General features: G+C 47.4%; 2 protein-coding genes across 5 annotated transcripts; both read right to left on the reverse strand.

Annotated features, from left to right (window-relative positions):
• Positions 1–1,224: 1,224 nt before the first annotated feature.
• Positions 1,225–9,034, reverse strand: pianp (PILR alpha associated neural protein). Of its 4 annotated transcripts, none has more exons than XM_070967011.1 (6): positions 8,918–9,034; positions 7,862–7,918; positions 7,242–7,657; positions 6,726–6,804; positions 3,452–3,598; positions 1,225–2,776 (listed from the first exon to the last, which is right to left on the reverse strand). In XM_070967011.1, the coding sequence occupies exons 2-6, from the start codon at positions 7,870–7,872 to the stop codon at positions 2,755–2,757; spliced, it is 675 nt and encodes a 224-aa protein (XP_070823112.1). In that variant the 5' UTR covers positions 7,873–7,918; positions 8,918–9,034; the 3' UTR covers positions 1,225–2,754. The 4 variants fall into 4 exon arrangements, with proteins under 4 accessions (XP_070823112.1, XP_070823111.1, XP_070823113.1 ...); XM_070967010.1 differs by lacking the exon at positions 8,918–9,034 and adding an exon at positions 8,477–8,535; XM_070967012.1 differs by lacking the exon at positions 8,918–9,034 and adding an exon at positions 8,256–8,315.
• A 219-nt stretch (positions 9,035–9,253) lies between these two features.
• Positions 9,254–17,007, reverse strand: LOC139334240 (uncharacterized). Its single transcript, XM_070967009.1, has 13 exons — positions 16,739–17,007; positions 14,207–14,325; positions 13,510–13,730; positions 13,055–13,178; positions 12,662–12,783; positions 12,052–12,138; positions 11,788–11,877; positions 11,325–11,413; positions 10,421–10,643; positions 10,152–10,274; positions 9,845–10,010; positions 9,544–9,632; positions 9,254–9,386 (listed from the first exon to the last, which is right to left on the reverse strand). The coding sequence occupies exons 1-13, from the start codon at positions 16,826–16,828 to the stop codon at positions 9,286–9,288; spliced, it is 1,644 nt and encodes a 547-aa protein (XP_070823110.1). The 5' UTR covers positions 16,829–17,007; the 3' UTR covers positions 9,254–9,285.
• Between the last annotated feature and the right edge of the window lie 246 nt (positions 17,008–17,253).

Here is a 17,253-nt window from a genome sequence, read left to right on the forward strand (position 1 = left end):
AATGTATTATAGCGCCGAGACTTCCCCTGTGCACAACCAGCATGGCTACACACACATCCACACACACACAAAGTGCATTCATATTTCATATGAGTATGTTTTGCCCAGAGCTTCTATTTCAATGTCAAAATTGCCTCTTGAAATTGGCTGCCACCCTCTCTAGTACCTCCATCACACAGTGAAAATTGCCTTCATCATACCGGCCCTGTCCATCTCCAACTCTTTTGATTCTGTTTTCTCTAAATTCTCCGCTCTCCATCCTGCATGACATTAACGGTGGCGATTAGCTGACCGGCAGCAATAGTGGGAGGGAAGCAGACAGGGAAATTATGATCCTGTTTCATTTAACCCTGCATCTTTCTCCATCCTGCCCCTCCCTCCAACAGCCTTCTCACCTCTATAAATAGTTGTGTTAATTTCAGTCAGCGTGATTGAGCTTGATTAGTTCAGTTTTTACCAGACTGGAGCTGTGAATTCTAACAGCTGAGCACCTCTCAAATTGTTTGTTAGTGAAAAGGGGTTAGCTGGCGTATGTGTAAGGTGAATCGGTGTGTTTTATCATATGTGCGAGCATGTGAGCGACAACTCTTGAGTTCACACCCAACTTCTGCATTATTGTCTGTTGCTTGTCCACCGTGGTTGCAGCTGCTGCTGCAGCGTCTGCTGGTATGTGCCTCATAACTAGACGGTCATTAAAACTTTCAAATGGAACAAAGCCAATCAATTACTCTGATTGATCAGTAAAATGCCCATAGGAGATGGAAACCCTAGCAGTGCAGCAGACTGGTTGAGAATCTCAATACACTGGGGTGGCATTTCTCCACTCACGCCCGCCTTGATTTTATTGACATTTGTTTGAAAAACTGTACACAGAGGAAATTCTTGCTTAGCATCCTGTTAATCTTTCTGAAGCGAGAGGAATCCATATGAGGTGAGGAGATAAGGGAAAGCTTCACACACAAGCAGCAGCCTTTTTCTTCCTTTTCAGCTGCTCCTCACTGGTAAAATGGCACATGCAGGACTCTTTAATGCCAAGCCCATGGTTCAAAATCAATGCAAGGCGGTGGACTAAATGTTCACTTCGGGGAGTAAAAGATTAGGTACAGGGGTAGCTATTAAAATGCACAGTGTAAGCTTTGTCATTCCCATAAAGCATTGCAGTTCGCGCAGCTCCCAGGGGAATTCATTCAACATGCACAGAAATAAACAGATAGACACAAAGCTAAAACGCCAGTGTTGAGTCTTTATTTAACTTCCATGGTACAGAAAGACCACATTTCTACAGGAATTGCTACTGAAAATCACAAGACTGGGTATCTGGAGGATTGCACGAGCCACGCATGACGCCACCAGCACTATGTCTGTAGTGGAAATGTGTGTAAGTTGGAGGGTTCATGTCTCAAAGATGCTTAGAAAAGTTGCCAAACACAAACTGACGTTTGGCTTTGAAAGGTTTTGTAAGATATCACTCACTGATAGATAAAATAGACATTTATAAATAATAGATCTGAAGCAACTCTCACAGGTTTTCTTACTTTATACATGCAGATTCATTGGAGAGACAGGAATGATGCTCCTTGATGTACTACTTTGCTTTTGTGCACCAATGACAGCGGATATACAGTGACTTGATAATGACATGAGGGGGGATGATGGTGGTTTTGTTTTCCAGATAGAGATGCTTGGCTGTCAGGTGGAAAAAAATCCTTGTTGCTGTAACATTAGTCCTTTGATCACGCGTACAGTTCGCAGATTCTCATTTCCATGATGACATAAATCTGTCTTTGTTGTGCACCATCCAAACCCTTTTGCAATCATTGATTTCCAACAGGAATGCCTCTTCTATCCGTCCCCGCTCTGAATATTTTATCTCCGCCACTGGAAGTACTTTATGCTTAACACACCTCTGCACAGTCCAGCAGGAACAAAGGGTGCTCGCAAAGGCTTGACAAACAGGTGAACGTAAGCCAGATAATTAAGAGAACAAATCATGAGGAAAACTGAAACAAAACAGACTCCTCTACACGCTGCAGATGAAAAAAGCCTCACTATTTGCATTTCAGGCGCCCAAAGCGGGGAATAAACAGCAGTTTTTGGACCGTGACATGTTAAACACATTGCCTGTTGGCCACAGCCGTGCCAAACAGCTTTGTGAAATACCCCTTTCAGTGTTTGGAGATACTGAGAATGGCTTTTTAACCATTTGCAAACCAGATAGAAGCCTGCTAAATTCAACCGAATTTGAGTGTCATTTCATGACAGAACGGTCTGCTGGATTAGATTTAACACTGAACAGCTTCACATGTGCAGCCGAATCACTGGAAACAGTTGTGAAAGCACAGGTAGGGCATTTCAGGGGTAATGGGATGTTGCATGGCTGTTAAACTGCTTGTTTGTGAATTAGTCATGGTGGGTCGAAGCGCAGAGCGGTTGGGTAGCGTGGCAGAGCTCGAGGCCATACAGGGGGTGGAAAACAGGGAGCGGGTTACAGTGACGCAGAGCCACATAAAAGAAATTTACACCGAGCACAGAGGAAGGACGGAAGGAAGGAGGGAGCTGCAGGGAGATGGGTTTGGGTTTTTTAGACCCCAGGGGAGCCGAGGAGTTTTGTGATGGCTGGATACCTGGGATCCCTGAATTCATTTCACAGTTTCAGAGACGAAAAAAAAAGGCGCTGCGGGCACACCCTCCGGTCATGTTGATGTTCCTCCTCAGGCCCCGTAGAAATGTTTACCATATGGAAAAACAGTCACCTCAGAGGTTCACAACTGGGATCCTGACACAGCAAGAGAACAGAGGAGAAGAGTGAGACAGAAAGGAGGAGAAAAAGGGTGGCGGGCAGGGTGTTGAGGGAAACTCGGGAGTCCTGATGATGGGAGGAAAGACAGAAAAAGAGAAGTGGAGCAGAGTGGCCTGAAGCTGGAAAAGTGGTGTACACGCAAACGGAAAGCTGCATCACAGGGGACCGAGAGGGCGGCGAGGGGAAGAGACGGAAGAGGAGGAAGAAGAGGAGGAAGGTGGAGGAAAAGCTGATGGGGGGGAGGAAGTGAGAGGGAACACTGGAGTACAGCACTATAATTATCCGGATTGAGATTAACTTTAAATACCCTCAAATAAAAGCATCATTTCATGGACGGTGGCTGGGCGCCTTTTCGCAGGCCGACGATGACTCATCTGGAGAGGGAGTTTAAAACACTGATACATCTTAGAGCGGCACCAACTCTCCAGCCCTGAATACTCCACAGAGAATAGCACTACTGTCCAATTACACTCCATGTTCATCCTCTCAATGCACGCAGAAGAGGCAATAAGGCTGCTTCACACATACACACAAAGAAGCAAACTTGAATCCAGAGGTGCGTGGAGACTCACACATGCACATCAACCTCATAGACACACCCACACACACACATCCAAGAGTGTGCAGAGCCAAGGCGAGGCGACTCATTACCTCTCCCTGTCGGTGAAGGAGGAGGAGGTGCTGTGCAACGTCTGCCGGCTGTCCTCCGAAGCGAGGGAACGAGGGAGCGCGAGGGAGAGGGGGGGAGCCACGCCACGGGAAAGCGGGGGCGGATGTTGGGAACAGCTGCGATCGTAACTGGGAGAGAAGGATAGTGGCACAGATAGATGGAAGGAGAGAGAGAGAGTAGGGGAGAAGGCAGAGGGGATGGAAGGAGGCAAGACATTTGGGGAGACGTGTGGAGAGAGTGGAGGAAAGGGAAGGAAGGATGGAGAGGGAAAGGGATACAGAGTGAGGAAGAGGGGAGACAGATGAGAGGAAAAAGAAAAAGATGGGAAGTGAGGAAAAAAGACAAGGAGGAAGGAGGACACAAAGAAAGTTGGAGTAAAAAGAAGTGAGAAGGGGAGAGACAAAGAGCAGGAGGTGATAGAGAGAGAGGTTGAAATTAGGGGAGATAGAGACACAGATAAGGAAAAACAGCAGAGTAAAGAGAAAAGACAGAGGGGGGAGAGAGTCAGAGAGCATCAAGAACAGCCGAGCCATTTAGCATCAGCGAACACATTACCCTGCCACTGTGAGAGAGAATTAGTGCACTCATCGGACTCATTAAAACGCTGTCAGAGGGGAGAGGGAGGCGGAGCGAGAAATGGGGAAGGAGACGGGCACTGTGGGATGCGTGAGGGGAGGGAGGTGGGAAGGGGTGCAACAAGGTGAGGAGATGACCAGAGGGGTGACGCCATGACTTCAGAGAGGACGGTGAGGTTAAGGTGAAGGCACAGTCGAGAGCCACGAGTTCAAGCTCTTAAGAATACTTAGTGGCACAACAAAGCTGCTCCAGCAGCCATAAAGGCCATCCTGCACCGTCATCGTGCCTCAGCAACACCTGTCCTCTCCTGGCTGACTTCTCTGCCTATGTGCACACACACACAGTCACACACAAACGCCGTCATGCTTGATAACATTAGCCACACTGACGATTTTAGGGCTGGGAAAATCACTGAGCGCATATGCCACTCCTCTATAATCATAATGAACTGGACGATGGCCAATTTCCACTATAGGCTATCATTTCAGTCCATCTGTACCCCCCTTCCGTTGATTCCGCAGCACTTTCTCCATCTAACACATGGCGTTATTTACACATTTATGACACTGCAGCACGAGCCAGTCTATAGAGATGGGCTGCCGCCATGTCTCCAGTATGAATCCCAGCAAATCTCACTTTTGTCAGGCCACTTTGGATGCACCAACAGTGTGGGGTTTTCCTCCACGGCGGGGGCCAGTGAAGTAAGTTATCCAAACAACAGCGAAGGCCAGTCTCAGGAACAGAGAGAGAAGGGGGTTTATCGTGTATCAGCTCACAGCAAGCTGGAGGATTATCTGTGGATCTGCAGCCGGACTGGCGGTGCTGGGAGAGATAGGAGACTGGTGAGGGAGATAAAGGGAGTACCAGCTGTGCAAAGACAGGCAGTGTTAGAGCTAGGCAACAGCGATAACTGGAACCTGAAAGAAGAGGAGGGGGAGCACAGGTATTCAGAGAAAGACAAAAAATAAAATCCCTGGGAGGCGAAGGGGAAGGAGGCCAAAGTCGGAGGAGGGAGGGAGGGATAAAGAGAGAGAGCGTGGGGAGATAATGGAGGAGTGTGGGAGCAAAACTGAGATTAAGAGAGGGTATGAAAAAGAGATATGAAGGGGAACAAATTAGACAGATTCGGGCAATGAAATGAAAATTTATGATACAATAGTAATATGGGTAAGATGAGCAGATATAAGAGAGTTACGGTAAGGAAGAAGAGAGTGGAAGTATAAAGGGGTGAGGGAAGAAAGAGAGACTGACAAAAAGGGGAAGAAAAGCGTGAGACACAGGGAGAGAGGAGAGAGGTGTCCCAGCGGACAAATAAACTAGGTGTTATTGGTTTGATCAGCAAAGCGTGGAAGTGCTCCACTACATCACATAGATGGCTCCCCATTTCCAGCTAATGGCTAATGTGTGCAGCTAGCACCTCCTGCAAGGCCTGAAAGCGTAACATATACAGAACCTCCACCTCGTGTTGACTGCACATGCTTGGAGAGGTTTAATGGCTGGTGGGCTGTTAAAGTACACTGACACCAGTGAAGCCATGTTAGCGCTCAAGCCATCCCACCCTAATGGTTAGAGGGAATGTTTAATCATTTCAACCCTAATGGCTCTGAATGACACATCTGAGTCAACTGTAACTTTCAGGAGCACAAGTGCTGTTAATAAAGTAATTAGGAAGCAATTACTCAGCTCTCACGTTAGGGGGGAATATGTAGACGCAAGATGGACAGACAGACCGACAGGCTCATACAAACACACTTGCAACCATCAACATCCCATCTTCACTAAAACTCGCACATCTGGCCTCGCTATTAATTTCAACACATCTGGCCCAATCCATACGTTTTCATCTTCTACTCATCAGTGCGTGAAAGGGTGCAAGTCTCCAAATTTCAGTACAAAATGTACAAATTGCACAGCCTCAGCCTCATTTTTAAAGCACAGTGTGTGCCAGCCTCTTAATGCTTCTGGATGGTCCTTATAAATGTCTAAGTCGGTGTTTCCCAACATATTTTACCCCCTAAAACTATGTTGTTTGGATAAGTCTAAGCAGGTGACCAAAAGGCTGACTGAGATTGTTTTTAATCTCCAGCAATTAACAAAACAGAAAGCAAGATTACACTGAACTCTGAAAAAAAAGATCAATTTTGTGCTTCTATTCCTATTCTTATCTATGATCTCACGACCCTTCAGATTTATCTTGTGACCCCTTAGTCGGGCCCTGACCCCCAGGTTGGGAGCCTCTGTTCTACGTACATCTATAATTGACCTCAACACACCCCTGATTCAACTGAGATGCATGTTATTATGAAAATCAGGACAGAATGCACGTAGTTTATGTATCTACAACATAGATTCAGGTCAAGCATCACATTTAACCCTCTAAGGCTCAGAGTGTCCAATTCAGAAATCCAAAATGACGCCATATTTAGGGAGGAATCTAGTCTGCACCTCTGTGTTTGCTCTTAAAACGACAAACTGTCTAATCCACAACGTTGGTGGTGGCCTCCTGCTGTGAGGCAGGTGTCCAGCTCATGCTGGGAAAGTCTTCTGCTCATTCACTCTCTCTCTCTCACACACACACACACACACACACACACACACACACACACACACACACACACACACACAGAGAGAGAGAGAGAGAGAGAGAGAGTTTGGAGGACAGAGAGTTAAGGTTCCTACCAGAGTTTGGCTGTAATGACGACTGCCGTCAAGATGAGCAGCGAGGAGATGGTCACGGTGACGTAGAACTGAGGGTCCACTGCAACACACACACACACACACACACACACACACACACACACACACACACACACGCTCATGCAATTACTAATCTCAGACCATGAGCATGTTTAATTGTATCCAGAACAAAAGGCGAAATCAATGAAGGCGGCTGAAACATGAAATTGGATGCGCAAGTCGACGCCGGCCTCCAACTACAACTCTAATCCGATGACGTCTTCTCTGTATCTTGCAATTTGACAGCGGCCAATTCCTCCCTGTGAGTGATGAGAACTTTATTAGGCATTCCCCGCCACAGACACAGCCGGCTGCACACAGCACAGCCTTCAACCCGGTGACAGCTAATTCCCTGGAGGACTTGTGCCATGTGCGCGCGTGTGTGTGTGTGTTCACATGGACTGTGGCTCGTGGCCACCTTTATTTAGAAATCCTTCATGTGCATCTCCTGATGCCCACCTTCCTCGGGCTCCGTCTCCTCCGCCTCCGTCCCTCCATCCTCCACTCCCTCTTGGTCCCTTGACTCCAGCGGCGCCTCCTCTGGGGGCTGTGCGCTTGCGTCAGGGTAAGGCCAGTCCTCGGACGTGGCGGTGCTGGCCTCCTGCTGGCTCCCATGCTGCTGCAGCAGGGGGTCGGTTTCTTGGCTGGAGAGGAAGTGGTAGGTCTCATCCTCCAGGGTCTGCGTGGGACCCCAGACCACCGCCCACAGAGGGGTGGGTGTGACCTGGGCTGTGACGGACAGCTGGACCGACAGGGCGTCCACCTGCTCCTCGCCCTCGTCACGGTTACAGGTGGAGGGCTGTGTCACCAGAGCAACCAGGAGGAGGGAAATGAGGCAGCGGAGGGCAGTCAGTCGTGCGACAGGAGAGATGGAGCTGGAAGAGAGGCGGAGGAGAAAGAATGAGAGCTGGTGGAGTGATGGAGAAGTTACCTATCTGAGAAAATGTATTGTCTGCAGGCGACCTGCACGACCTCATCAGCTCAGGCATTGATTCCCCTGGCAGCCATCACTCACAATGACATTTTATGCATCTACACGCCATACATCCCTCCTTCACCTCAGATACTATCCATCTTACCATCTCTCCATCGCTTCGCTGTGTTCACTGAGACTCCGCTCCTCCGATCATCTCTCTCTGTGAGATAGGACAGAGGGGCAAGAGGGAGATGGAGAGAGGGAGAGAGAGGGGGAGAGAGAAAGGGGGAGGATCCAGCATTTTTCCTTCTTCTTTTATGTTGCCAGATGAAAACCATGTAAACACAGACACCGGCAAGAGCGCTGGCGGAGAGCCAACTGTCACTTTCTTTTCTCCCCCAAAAATAAAAATAAAAGACACACGGACTCTCCTGGGCTTTCGGATTTAACGCTCAATTATACGCCACATGTCTACAGAGAGTCCACATCTGCATTCAAAAACAGCCACAAGTACACACTCATTGTCTGTCTCTCACACGCGTCTACAGTGCGCACACCTGAGCGCAGCACATTAATCATCATTAGAGGCGTCATGCACGCAGCCAGTACTCTATATGGCACTTTGAGCGCAGAGCGGTAACTTCCTATGTGCCAAAATGCCACAGAAATGCCACTTAGAGACGCACAAGCACAGCGAGAGATGCACACACACGCGCGCGCGCGCACGCAGGCAGGCAGGCAAACACACACTCCGACACATATCAGTTATCATGCCTACCTCTGGCAGTGGAGAGAGGGAATGAGAGAGGGAGACAGGGGGAGACACAGAGAGCAAGTGAGGAAGAAAAAAAGCATCGGTTGCCGTAGCGACTGAGACATGTAGAGTCTGCTGGAGTGAGAGAGGAGAGAGAGAGAGAGAGAGAGGGAGCGATGGAGGGAGGGCAAGAGACTGTAGGAAAGAGATTTAAATGCTAATTATGTGTGTGTTTTTTTTAAACGGGTTCAATTAAATGGACGCTGAGGAAAAGAAATGAATTTGACGAGGCAAACAGAAATGATACTGAGCACGACATTAATAAAAAAAAAAGTCTTCAATTATGTTTACAAAAACAGCAAGGACACCCCAGAGAGAAAGAGACAGAAATACAGACAGCAAAGAGGAGGAGGAGGAAGGAAGGAAGGAAGGAGGGGAATAAAGATGGAGTAAAATTTAATTTACATTCATTTACACAGGCTGCGCCGGCGGAGCGGGCGATGAACTGGTGTTTGAAGAAGAGGCAGGGTCAGGCTGGGATAAAACCAGAGGACAACAGGAGATGCAAATTTGGAGGTGAGAGTCACAGTGTGACAGCTTTATTGTACGTGGAAATAATATTTACATAGAAAACAGTCTGCCTACCACTCTCTCTCTCACACACACAAAAACACACACACACTTCCTCCGTCCATATGCTCCCCCTCTGACACCGACACTCAGTCTGTCACACTTCACTCCCCTGCACCCTCCTTCGCTGTCACTACGCCCCCTCCCTCTCATTTCCTCTTCAAGCCTGCAGGCCGTGGCGTCCTCCGCGCGCAAACCGCCGCTCACTGGAGAAGGCAGCGCAGCCATGAGCCGGACCCTCCGCCCTCCCCATCATCGGCCCAGTCGTCCCTCCCTTCATCTCCGTCGTCTTCATCCTCGCAATCTAAATACGACAAGGAGGTCAGAGGGATTCGTCACGACGAGCATCATCTAAAATTAACTTGATAGTGAAATCTGCAATTCAGTGGTTACTCGCTGAGTGCGTGTCAGTACAGGAGGACATGAAAAGGTGTGTAATTGCAGAGTGTGTGCGTCTGTACCATCAGTGTCCTCCTCATCTTCAGTGTCCCCGTCCGATTCCAGCGAGCAGGACTCCAATCGGCTGTCCCTCCTCACCGTGACGTCACTCCTGTAACATTTACACCCGCAATCCATCAAAAAGCTTGTATCAATAGAAGTGTGTGTCAAAATTAGTTAAATCCACAGCGCATTATAAATCCCAGCATAGCTTCAGACTCAGCAATGCACTTGACCTTGGAACGAATATGCAAATAAGGACTAATTGACCAGTTTAGACTGGAATCTTCTTAGCGGCGTAGCGTTGGCATGCACTGAGCCCACCTCTGCTTCCCAGAGCTGGGGAGCTGCTCCCATACGATGAGGTCGCGACCTCCGGTGACCCACCGGTGGTCTCCGCTCCCTGTGGTCCACGCCGCAAAGCAGAGGATTCTGGGAGCGTCGGGCCAGGTCAGAGAGGCCAGGTACCGACACTGAGGCACAGAGAACACTGGAGGGAGGAGAGGGAGATAAAGGGAACGGAGGTCAACGGAGGGAAACAAAGTGGTTTCGATTTTGTCTTCAGTCCTCGCAGTGCTTTCACGCTGCCGGAGAGCAGCGGGTAACTTCTGGCTGCACATGGTTTACTCACAATTTAGCGAACTCTCTCCATTCGCCAGATCATAGCAGGAGCCAATTAGGAGGCCTCCTGTCTGGTGAGCCCAATCTGTTACCCCGGCGGTGCTGCTGTGATTGGTCAGTCTGGACATCGTTCCTGTGATAATTGGACAGATGTTAGGTGGAAGGATTATGCAAATGCTCCGATATCTATCTCGCTTTTCCAATCTTTTTCTCACTATCTGACACACACACACACACACACACACACACACACACTGCCAATCCCATTCCAGAGCTCACCGGTCCTCCAGTGCAGGATCTTAAGCCACGCTCGACCGTGAGCCAGGAAAACTCGGTCTCCCCGCGGGCTGAGGGTCACACGCCCGCCCGCCCCCCCCCCGCAGCCCGTCACCTGGCCGCTCCAGTGGTGCAGCAGCCTCAGGGGGTCTCGATCCGAACAGCGGTTCTCCCACACAGACACCCCTCCCTCGGCTGAGCCGCTGAACACCAGCGGACCCTGAGACTGTGGAGGGCACAGGAGACACGGTTGTCATGGTGATCTGAGTCTTAACCCAGTGTGTGTGTGTGTGTGTGTGTGTGTGTGTGTGTGTGTGTGTGAGATAGATAGATACACAGAAAACGGGAAGAGAGTGAACACATGTTTGTGTCCGTGGAAGAGAAGTGTGTGAACACTTTCAAATGTACATTTCTGTGCTGCTGTTGGTTATAAATGGATTGCGCGCTCTGCATGATAAATAACAAAAAGAGTGACAATGAGGCGCCACGCTTTAATGCTTTAGGCGTATTTTGATGATTGCAAATTGAAAAAATGTGCATATGCAGCTTTGGATTTCAACATCCATAAAAAGCCTTTTTGCTCAAAATAATATGTACAGTAAGCTCTCTAAAATTGGCCGAGCTCCGCAGCGTACATCTCAACAAATATCTTTGATTTCCATTTGAAGGCAATAAACACGGAAAGCGCGTGTGAGGATGAGAGCGTGGAAATATAGCTGTTTGATTTCTGAGGAGAGGCTTTTTCACAAATTAATAATCAAGAGTTCTAAAACTACTTTAGACAGCTTCTGCAGAGAGAGAAACATTAGCCATCGCCTCCTTAAAAATAGGCTGAACATGAAAGGCAGCTTGAGCATCCTCAGCGTGAACAGCGAATCGGTGGCCATTAGGTGAGTGACCCACCCACCTGGATGGAGGTGACTGCTTCCTGGTGAGCGTTGACTGATTGGCAGTTTTCAAAAGTGCGCCAGCTCCAGGCTTGAACTTTACCCCCGTCTGAAGGGGTGACACAGTGTGAGGTTAACATGTGCTGACAGGCGTCTGGCAGTCATTACTGCTGGTCACGGTCAACCCACCTGAGCCTGACTGCCTAAACTGTGTGCCTCCATCTCTCTGATTCAGCCCGATAACCCTGTGCTACACTCCCTAACTCCCTGGCAGATGATGCCACTGTGTGAAACTCTCCCTACATATTAGTGAAGACATATACACACACCGGCATGCACACAAGTTTGCATGTAGACCTCCAAAACGCATACATGTCCAGACGTAGATACAAATACAATGTGATCTAACTCCAATTACTGTGTTCACTGTATCGCAAGCTCTCAGCTTCTCCACATGCACCTGCTCTCCACGCGGAAACACACCTGACCCCGTGACGATGTAGCCGTCCTCCTCTGGCACAAAGCAGAGCGCAGTCACGGCGTTGAATGTGTAGACAGACTTAACACACTGCCCTGGAGGTAACAGGAAAATAGTAATTTAATTGACAGGACACAGACCACCAGTCACACAGGAATATATTGATTACGATGCACACACACACACCGTTTCTCGAGCACAGCCCCGAGGGCGCCGTCTACCTTAATATATATATGTACATATCTGTGTGCGTGTGTGGTTAAGCGTACCGATGCTCAGGGCCCAGATCTTCACACAGCAGTCTGCCGAGCCACTCAAAATAAACCTCTCCTTGTCGGACAAAGACAGGGACCAGGCTGGCGAGAGGGCAAATGCAGACAAAAGAGCGGGAGGGGACAGAGGAGGAGGGAAGAGGGATCAGAAAAAGAGAGACAGAAGACGACCAAAAAAAAAAAAATTAAACTGGGAGAAAGCTGTAAATAAGTGATGATGTACAAAATGAAAAAGAGACAGATTGCAAGAAAGAGGCGATGAGAGAATAGATTTTAAAATAGGAAACAAATTAGCGGATGAACACAGTGTGGCTATAGCTCGTCTGAGCTGCATCATTTATGCGCTCTCCACTTGGTATTTTAAGTTGGGGAAGCAGGTGGGGAGGGAGTGTAGGAGGAGAGCCGGAGAGGCCGGTGGAGTTCAAGTGATGGAAGGCTGCCTGCTTCAGACAGACAGTGAACTCTCTAAAGTGTCTACTGAGGTTATCTCTCACTGGGGTCGATCTGATGAACTGCTCCTATAATTACCAGACCGCAGGACACAGGCATTACTCAGCCGTAGCCAGCCCACATGTGAGGATGCGCGCGTGTGTGCGTGTGTCCTCACCCATCCTCTTGCAGTACTCAGGGGGAGGCGCAGACAGACAGGTGACCCCACCAGTGTGACCCCCCAGGTTCCTGTGCTCCGTCGCCGTGGGAACGTGCCACACCTTCACCGTCGTATCCCGGCTTAGAGGAGGGAGACCGACAGAGTGACAAAGACGGGATGCGGGGAAGATAAAAAGGGAGCTGCTGTGAGCGAGAGAGGGTGGCGAAAACAAGCAAAGCTAAAAGGCGTTCGACATAAATCGCGAGAGGTTTGCGCCGAGCGATCAGGGCGGCGGAAGGAAAACAAATACATGTCAGGCAGCGAGGGAGACAGCGGGAGCATATTAAGTGATAAATTAGGTGAAATGTTCACTTTGCACATCCATTATGCAAATTAGGCTTCCTGCTTTACCTTCCAGAAACCACCAGGTTGTCAACAGCAACCACGCAGGTGACTATGTCACTGTGACCCTCCAGCAGCCTCAAGCGAAACTTCGCCTTCTCCCAAGACGATCTGAGCGATGCAAATTCAGCTTCTGTGAAAGAAATGATTTGTGCAATTAGCAATGTTGCCTCTTCAGCAGCACAGCTTGTTAATCTACACAGTTCCTCAGTATGGATTAGCCTGCCAATGCGAGGCGTGGGGCTAATTTAGCTCCAAGGATGCAAAACATGGGTCCTGTCTTCAGGGAAGCAAAGGCAGCCTGTTGGTTTTAATGCTGGCGTGCCACATGAGTATGCTCGGACTCCTCTGGGCATACATGTATAATCTGATTTAAGATGTTAAACGCGAATTAAGTGTACTTTTAACTGCCTGCGATAAACTGTGGTAACACTCTCTTCAGCCACTTCTCTTAATGATCCCACCTTCCTCTCGCAGTTGCTGCTCGTTGTCAAAGTCTCGGCAGTGATCTGACACGTTGGCCGGCTCTGTCCTTTCCCGCCGCCTGCCCGTATCCGCTCCCCCTCCTCTCTCCTTCTGCCTGGCAGCCGACGCTGGCGTTGCTTGAGCTTTGGACTCCTCTTCTCCCTTAAGGATCTTGGAGGCTGGAGGCGTCTGTGATGGAAGGGCCTCGGGGGCATCCTCCCTGTGCCAGTGCAGAAAGCAGGAGCTGAATGAATAATCAAGATGCAAACTGCACACGGCGTCCTCTGTGACGGGGAGCGTACCTGTAGAGGAATCTCCGAGTCCCACACAAACAAAAGCAGCGCTTGTTAATAATGAGCTGCTGGTCTGTGTATTATAAATGATACGTGAGCCTCATTGAGTTTGATGTTAATATCCACACATGGCGATTTCAGCGATGTGCATGAAGCCCTGAGGGGCTTTAATAGGGAGGATGCCATCCCTGGATAATGTTTACATGACACATTATGAACAGTAGAAAGTTCCCGTTTTCTTCAAGCGTGACAGCGTTTGACCTCCAGCGTGTTTGGATAGACATACAAAAAAGATCAAAGGCTTCAAAGTGAATGTTGTTGCTTTTGAAGAATTATGCTTCTCTCCATCTGCCCCCCCACTCACCCACCCCCCCTTGCTGGTACCTCTCCCTCACTTCCTTACACTTGTCTTTTCATCTTCTCCTTTTTTCCGTCTCCCACAATCCCCAGAGTTTGCTGCGGGCCAGAAAGCTGCAGCTGAAGCTCAGCCAATCTGGAACGCAGCTCCGCCTTCCTGGAGATCTGAGGAAGAAGGCACGAGACTGGTTGTAAACCAAGCTGCTAAATCCACAAGTTGTTTGTATGCACATGCAACACACTCAGCCTGTCTTGATTTATAAACTGCAACTGGCTACACATCGTCCGCCGTACTGTTTGATTGCGAGGCATGAAACCTGCACGAATGAGAGAATTAGGTACGTCAACTTGATATGAAGTGGCTGTTTCCTGTGTCAAACGAGCTCTCCAGCACTTGTACACATAAAAGCTTTCGGCTTTAATAATGAAAACGCTTGTATGAAGTCTTTTGTGGCTCCGATGGAGCTTTGTTAAGTCGGAGAAAATCACTCCTGATGATGTAATAATGATCTCATCTGGGTTATCTCGGCTTGGCCTTGAACACTGCGTGTTTTAAAGAAAGTGTGAGCACAAGGTTTGAAGAGATGTCGGTAATTAGTCGACAGGGAGGGTCTAACAAAGACCGGACCGCGCTGCATGTGGGAAATGTTGGATCCAGTGTTTTTAAGGGGCTCGACTCTGACCGAAGACTCCAAGTCAGGATGCCTGCTTCTTTGATTTTGACCACTATGAGCAGTACTGGCAGAAGTATCTGAATATTTTACCTCAATGTAAAATACTCCTGGATTTAAAAAAATACTGAAATTAAAGTACAGAAGTACTGTGCTGAAGTAAAGGTATCAAAGCTTAGAGCATGCTTCAGGCAGCAGAATAACAACTATTTATGTATGATTTCATTATCATTTTTGATGCATAACTGTGTGCACAGCAGTTAATTCATCTAACTGGTTTGCTTTGAGATATATAATTACAGTAACTATATTTTACACCGTTGTCGTATTTCATATTTTTTCTACCTTAAAATTTAATCTGAAAACAAACAAGTAACCATATCTGTCAGGTAGGTGTAGCGACTCTGTGAAATGCAGTCGTACAAAATGCAATTCTCGGGATACAATCCTGTTTCCAAAAATGTTGGTACACTGTGTAAAATGTACATTGAAATACAATGTGATGATCTGTAAAACACTGAAACCTCGAATTTAACTGAAAGTAGCACAAAGGCAACATATCAAATGCCCAAACTGGGAAATTTCACTGCTTTTGAAAATGATTTCCTCATTTAAAATTTGTTTCAGAGAAGTTGGGACAAAGTGGCAGCAAAACAAGAACAAACAGGAAAACGTTTTGCTTTCAGAACAACAGCAGCGGGTCTCCTGGGGTCACAAAGAGTGTAACAGAAGAAGTGATGCAACAGAGTGCTAAACATGACCCTGACCCAACTTTTAACAAACGTGTTGCTGCCAGCAAATTCTCAATGAGAATATCATTAAAAAAATGTCTGTTCCAACATTTGATATTTTGTCCTTGTGCTATTTTCATTTGGGGTTTGTGTTTTGCAAAATCATCGCATTCTGTTTCTACTTACATTTTAGTGTTCTATTTTGGAAATGGGGTTGGAAGTATAAATACAGCAAAATTAGAGTCAATGACAGTAATTGTACTTGTACAATTGTACACTTTACGGAAGTGCAACACAGTTTTTAACACGTAAGTCTAAATCCGAGAGATTTGTCCCAAAATTTGAAATCTGTCTCGATGTAACAAGGAGACAACCCATTGTTAATAAACTGTAATATTACTGTCGAGGGAGTTTCTTTTTGTTTTACAATCATTTGCTGGTTAGTTTTAGACTATTCCAACTGCAAAGTTCAGGTGAGGGAAATGCGACTTACTCACAGAAATGAATTGTGGGTACCACACCAGTAACCTTCCCCATTACTACCCGAGGATCTCCAGCTGCAGATGTGTGGGACACCACTGCGTGCATCTGTTTTCCTCTTACTAATTAGGAGATGTGAGGGCAGCTCGGGAAAGAAACGACGCTTTTATAGGGCATGGCCATAATTTATAGAATTCAGATTCTGCCCTTTTCCATACTGACTCTCTCCTGAAGTTCCTGATCATTATTTTTTCTCATGCACTGAGTGTAAGCTTCTGATCTCCCACATTCCTTCGGCAAAAACTGTCAAATTATTCATTCCATCATTATTACTAATTCATTTTAATCACATATTTTTCTCCTTTATGTTAACACTGTTATTCCTAATTTACGAGCCTTACTTCATACCCTTGTAGCGTTCCATTACCATTAAAACAAATCATCTTTATTCAAAAACGCTAGCTTGGCAAATCTGCTCTACTGTCCACTTCAATGAACTGTTGCGTGTAGGAAAACGCAGCACTACTCTTCTGGCAGTTGGTGAAGATGGATGTTTGTTGTAATGTAATAAAGTCGGAGCTGGTGGCGTGACCTGTTGTTACACCTGAGGGAAATCTATTCAGGATTTGTCACACAGGTTACACACAGATCACAATGGGAGAAAAAAAAAAACATGCAGATGAAGTCTTTCTGTACCTTAAATCTCTCCTCTGGGGTAAGACTGATTTTTATCTCCAGATTTTCAATCTGTCTCAACTTCTTCTGCAGCTTCCTCACCTCCCCCATTTGAAGCTCGGGGCTGGTCTAAAGCGCCTAATCCTTCTGCTCACTTCACTTTAAACTGCTTGAGCGACTCTCAATTAGTCAGAAAGTGTCAAAGATACAACATCGTCCTTTAATGAGGAGTCTGGAGGAGTTAGGGTAACTGAAGATGCGTCAACGGCTCGGCGGTGTGCTGAAGAGACGTGTCGCCGGATGTTGACGATACAATAGACGTCTATAACTGTCCTTACAGCGACACCGTGTGGACTGTTAAAGTATTTCTTTAAAAAACACTTTACAATTAATATAATTTTACATTAGCCGTGTCCATCAGTGTTAATTTAAGCACACGTGATTGTTTACGTCTTACGGTTACGGTTTAAGTCTTATATGCAGTTGATTCACAGAACAGAACTTTATCATAAAGTCACTCTGTAAAACTGTGCTGC

This window comes from Chaetodon trifascialis, chromosome 7 (assembly GCF_039877785.1).
Source record: "Chaetodon trifascialis isolate fChaTrf1 chromosome 7, fChaTrf1.hap1, whole genome shotgun sequence".
In the NCBI taxonomy this organism is placed as follows: Eukaryota; Metazoa; Chordata; class Actinopteri; order Chaetodontiformes; family Chaetodontidae; genus Chaetodon; species Chaetodon trifascialis.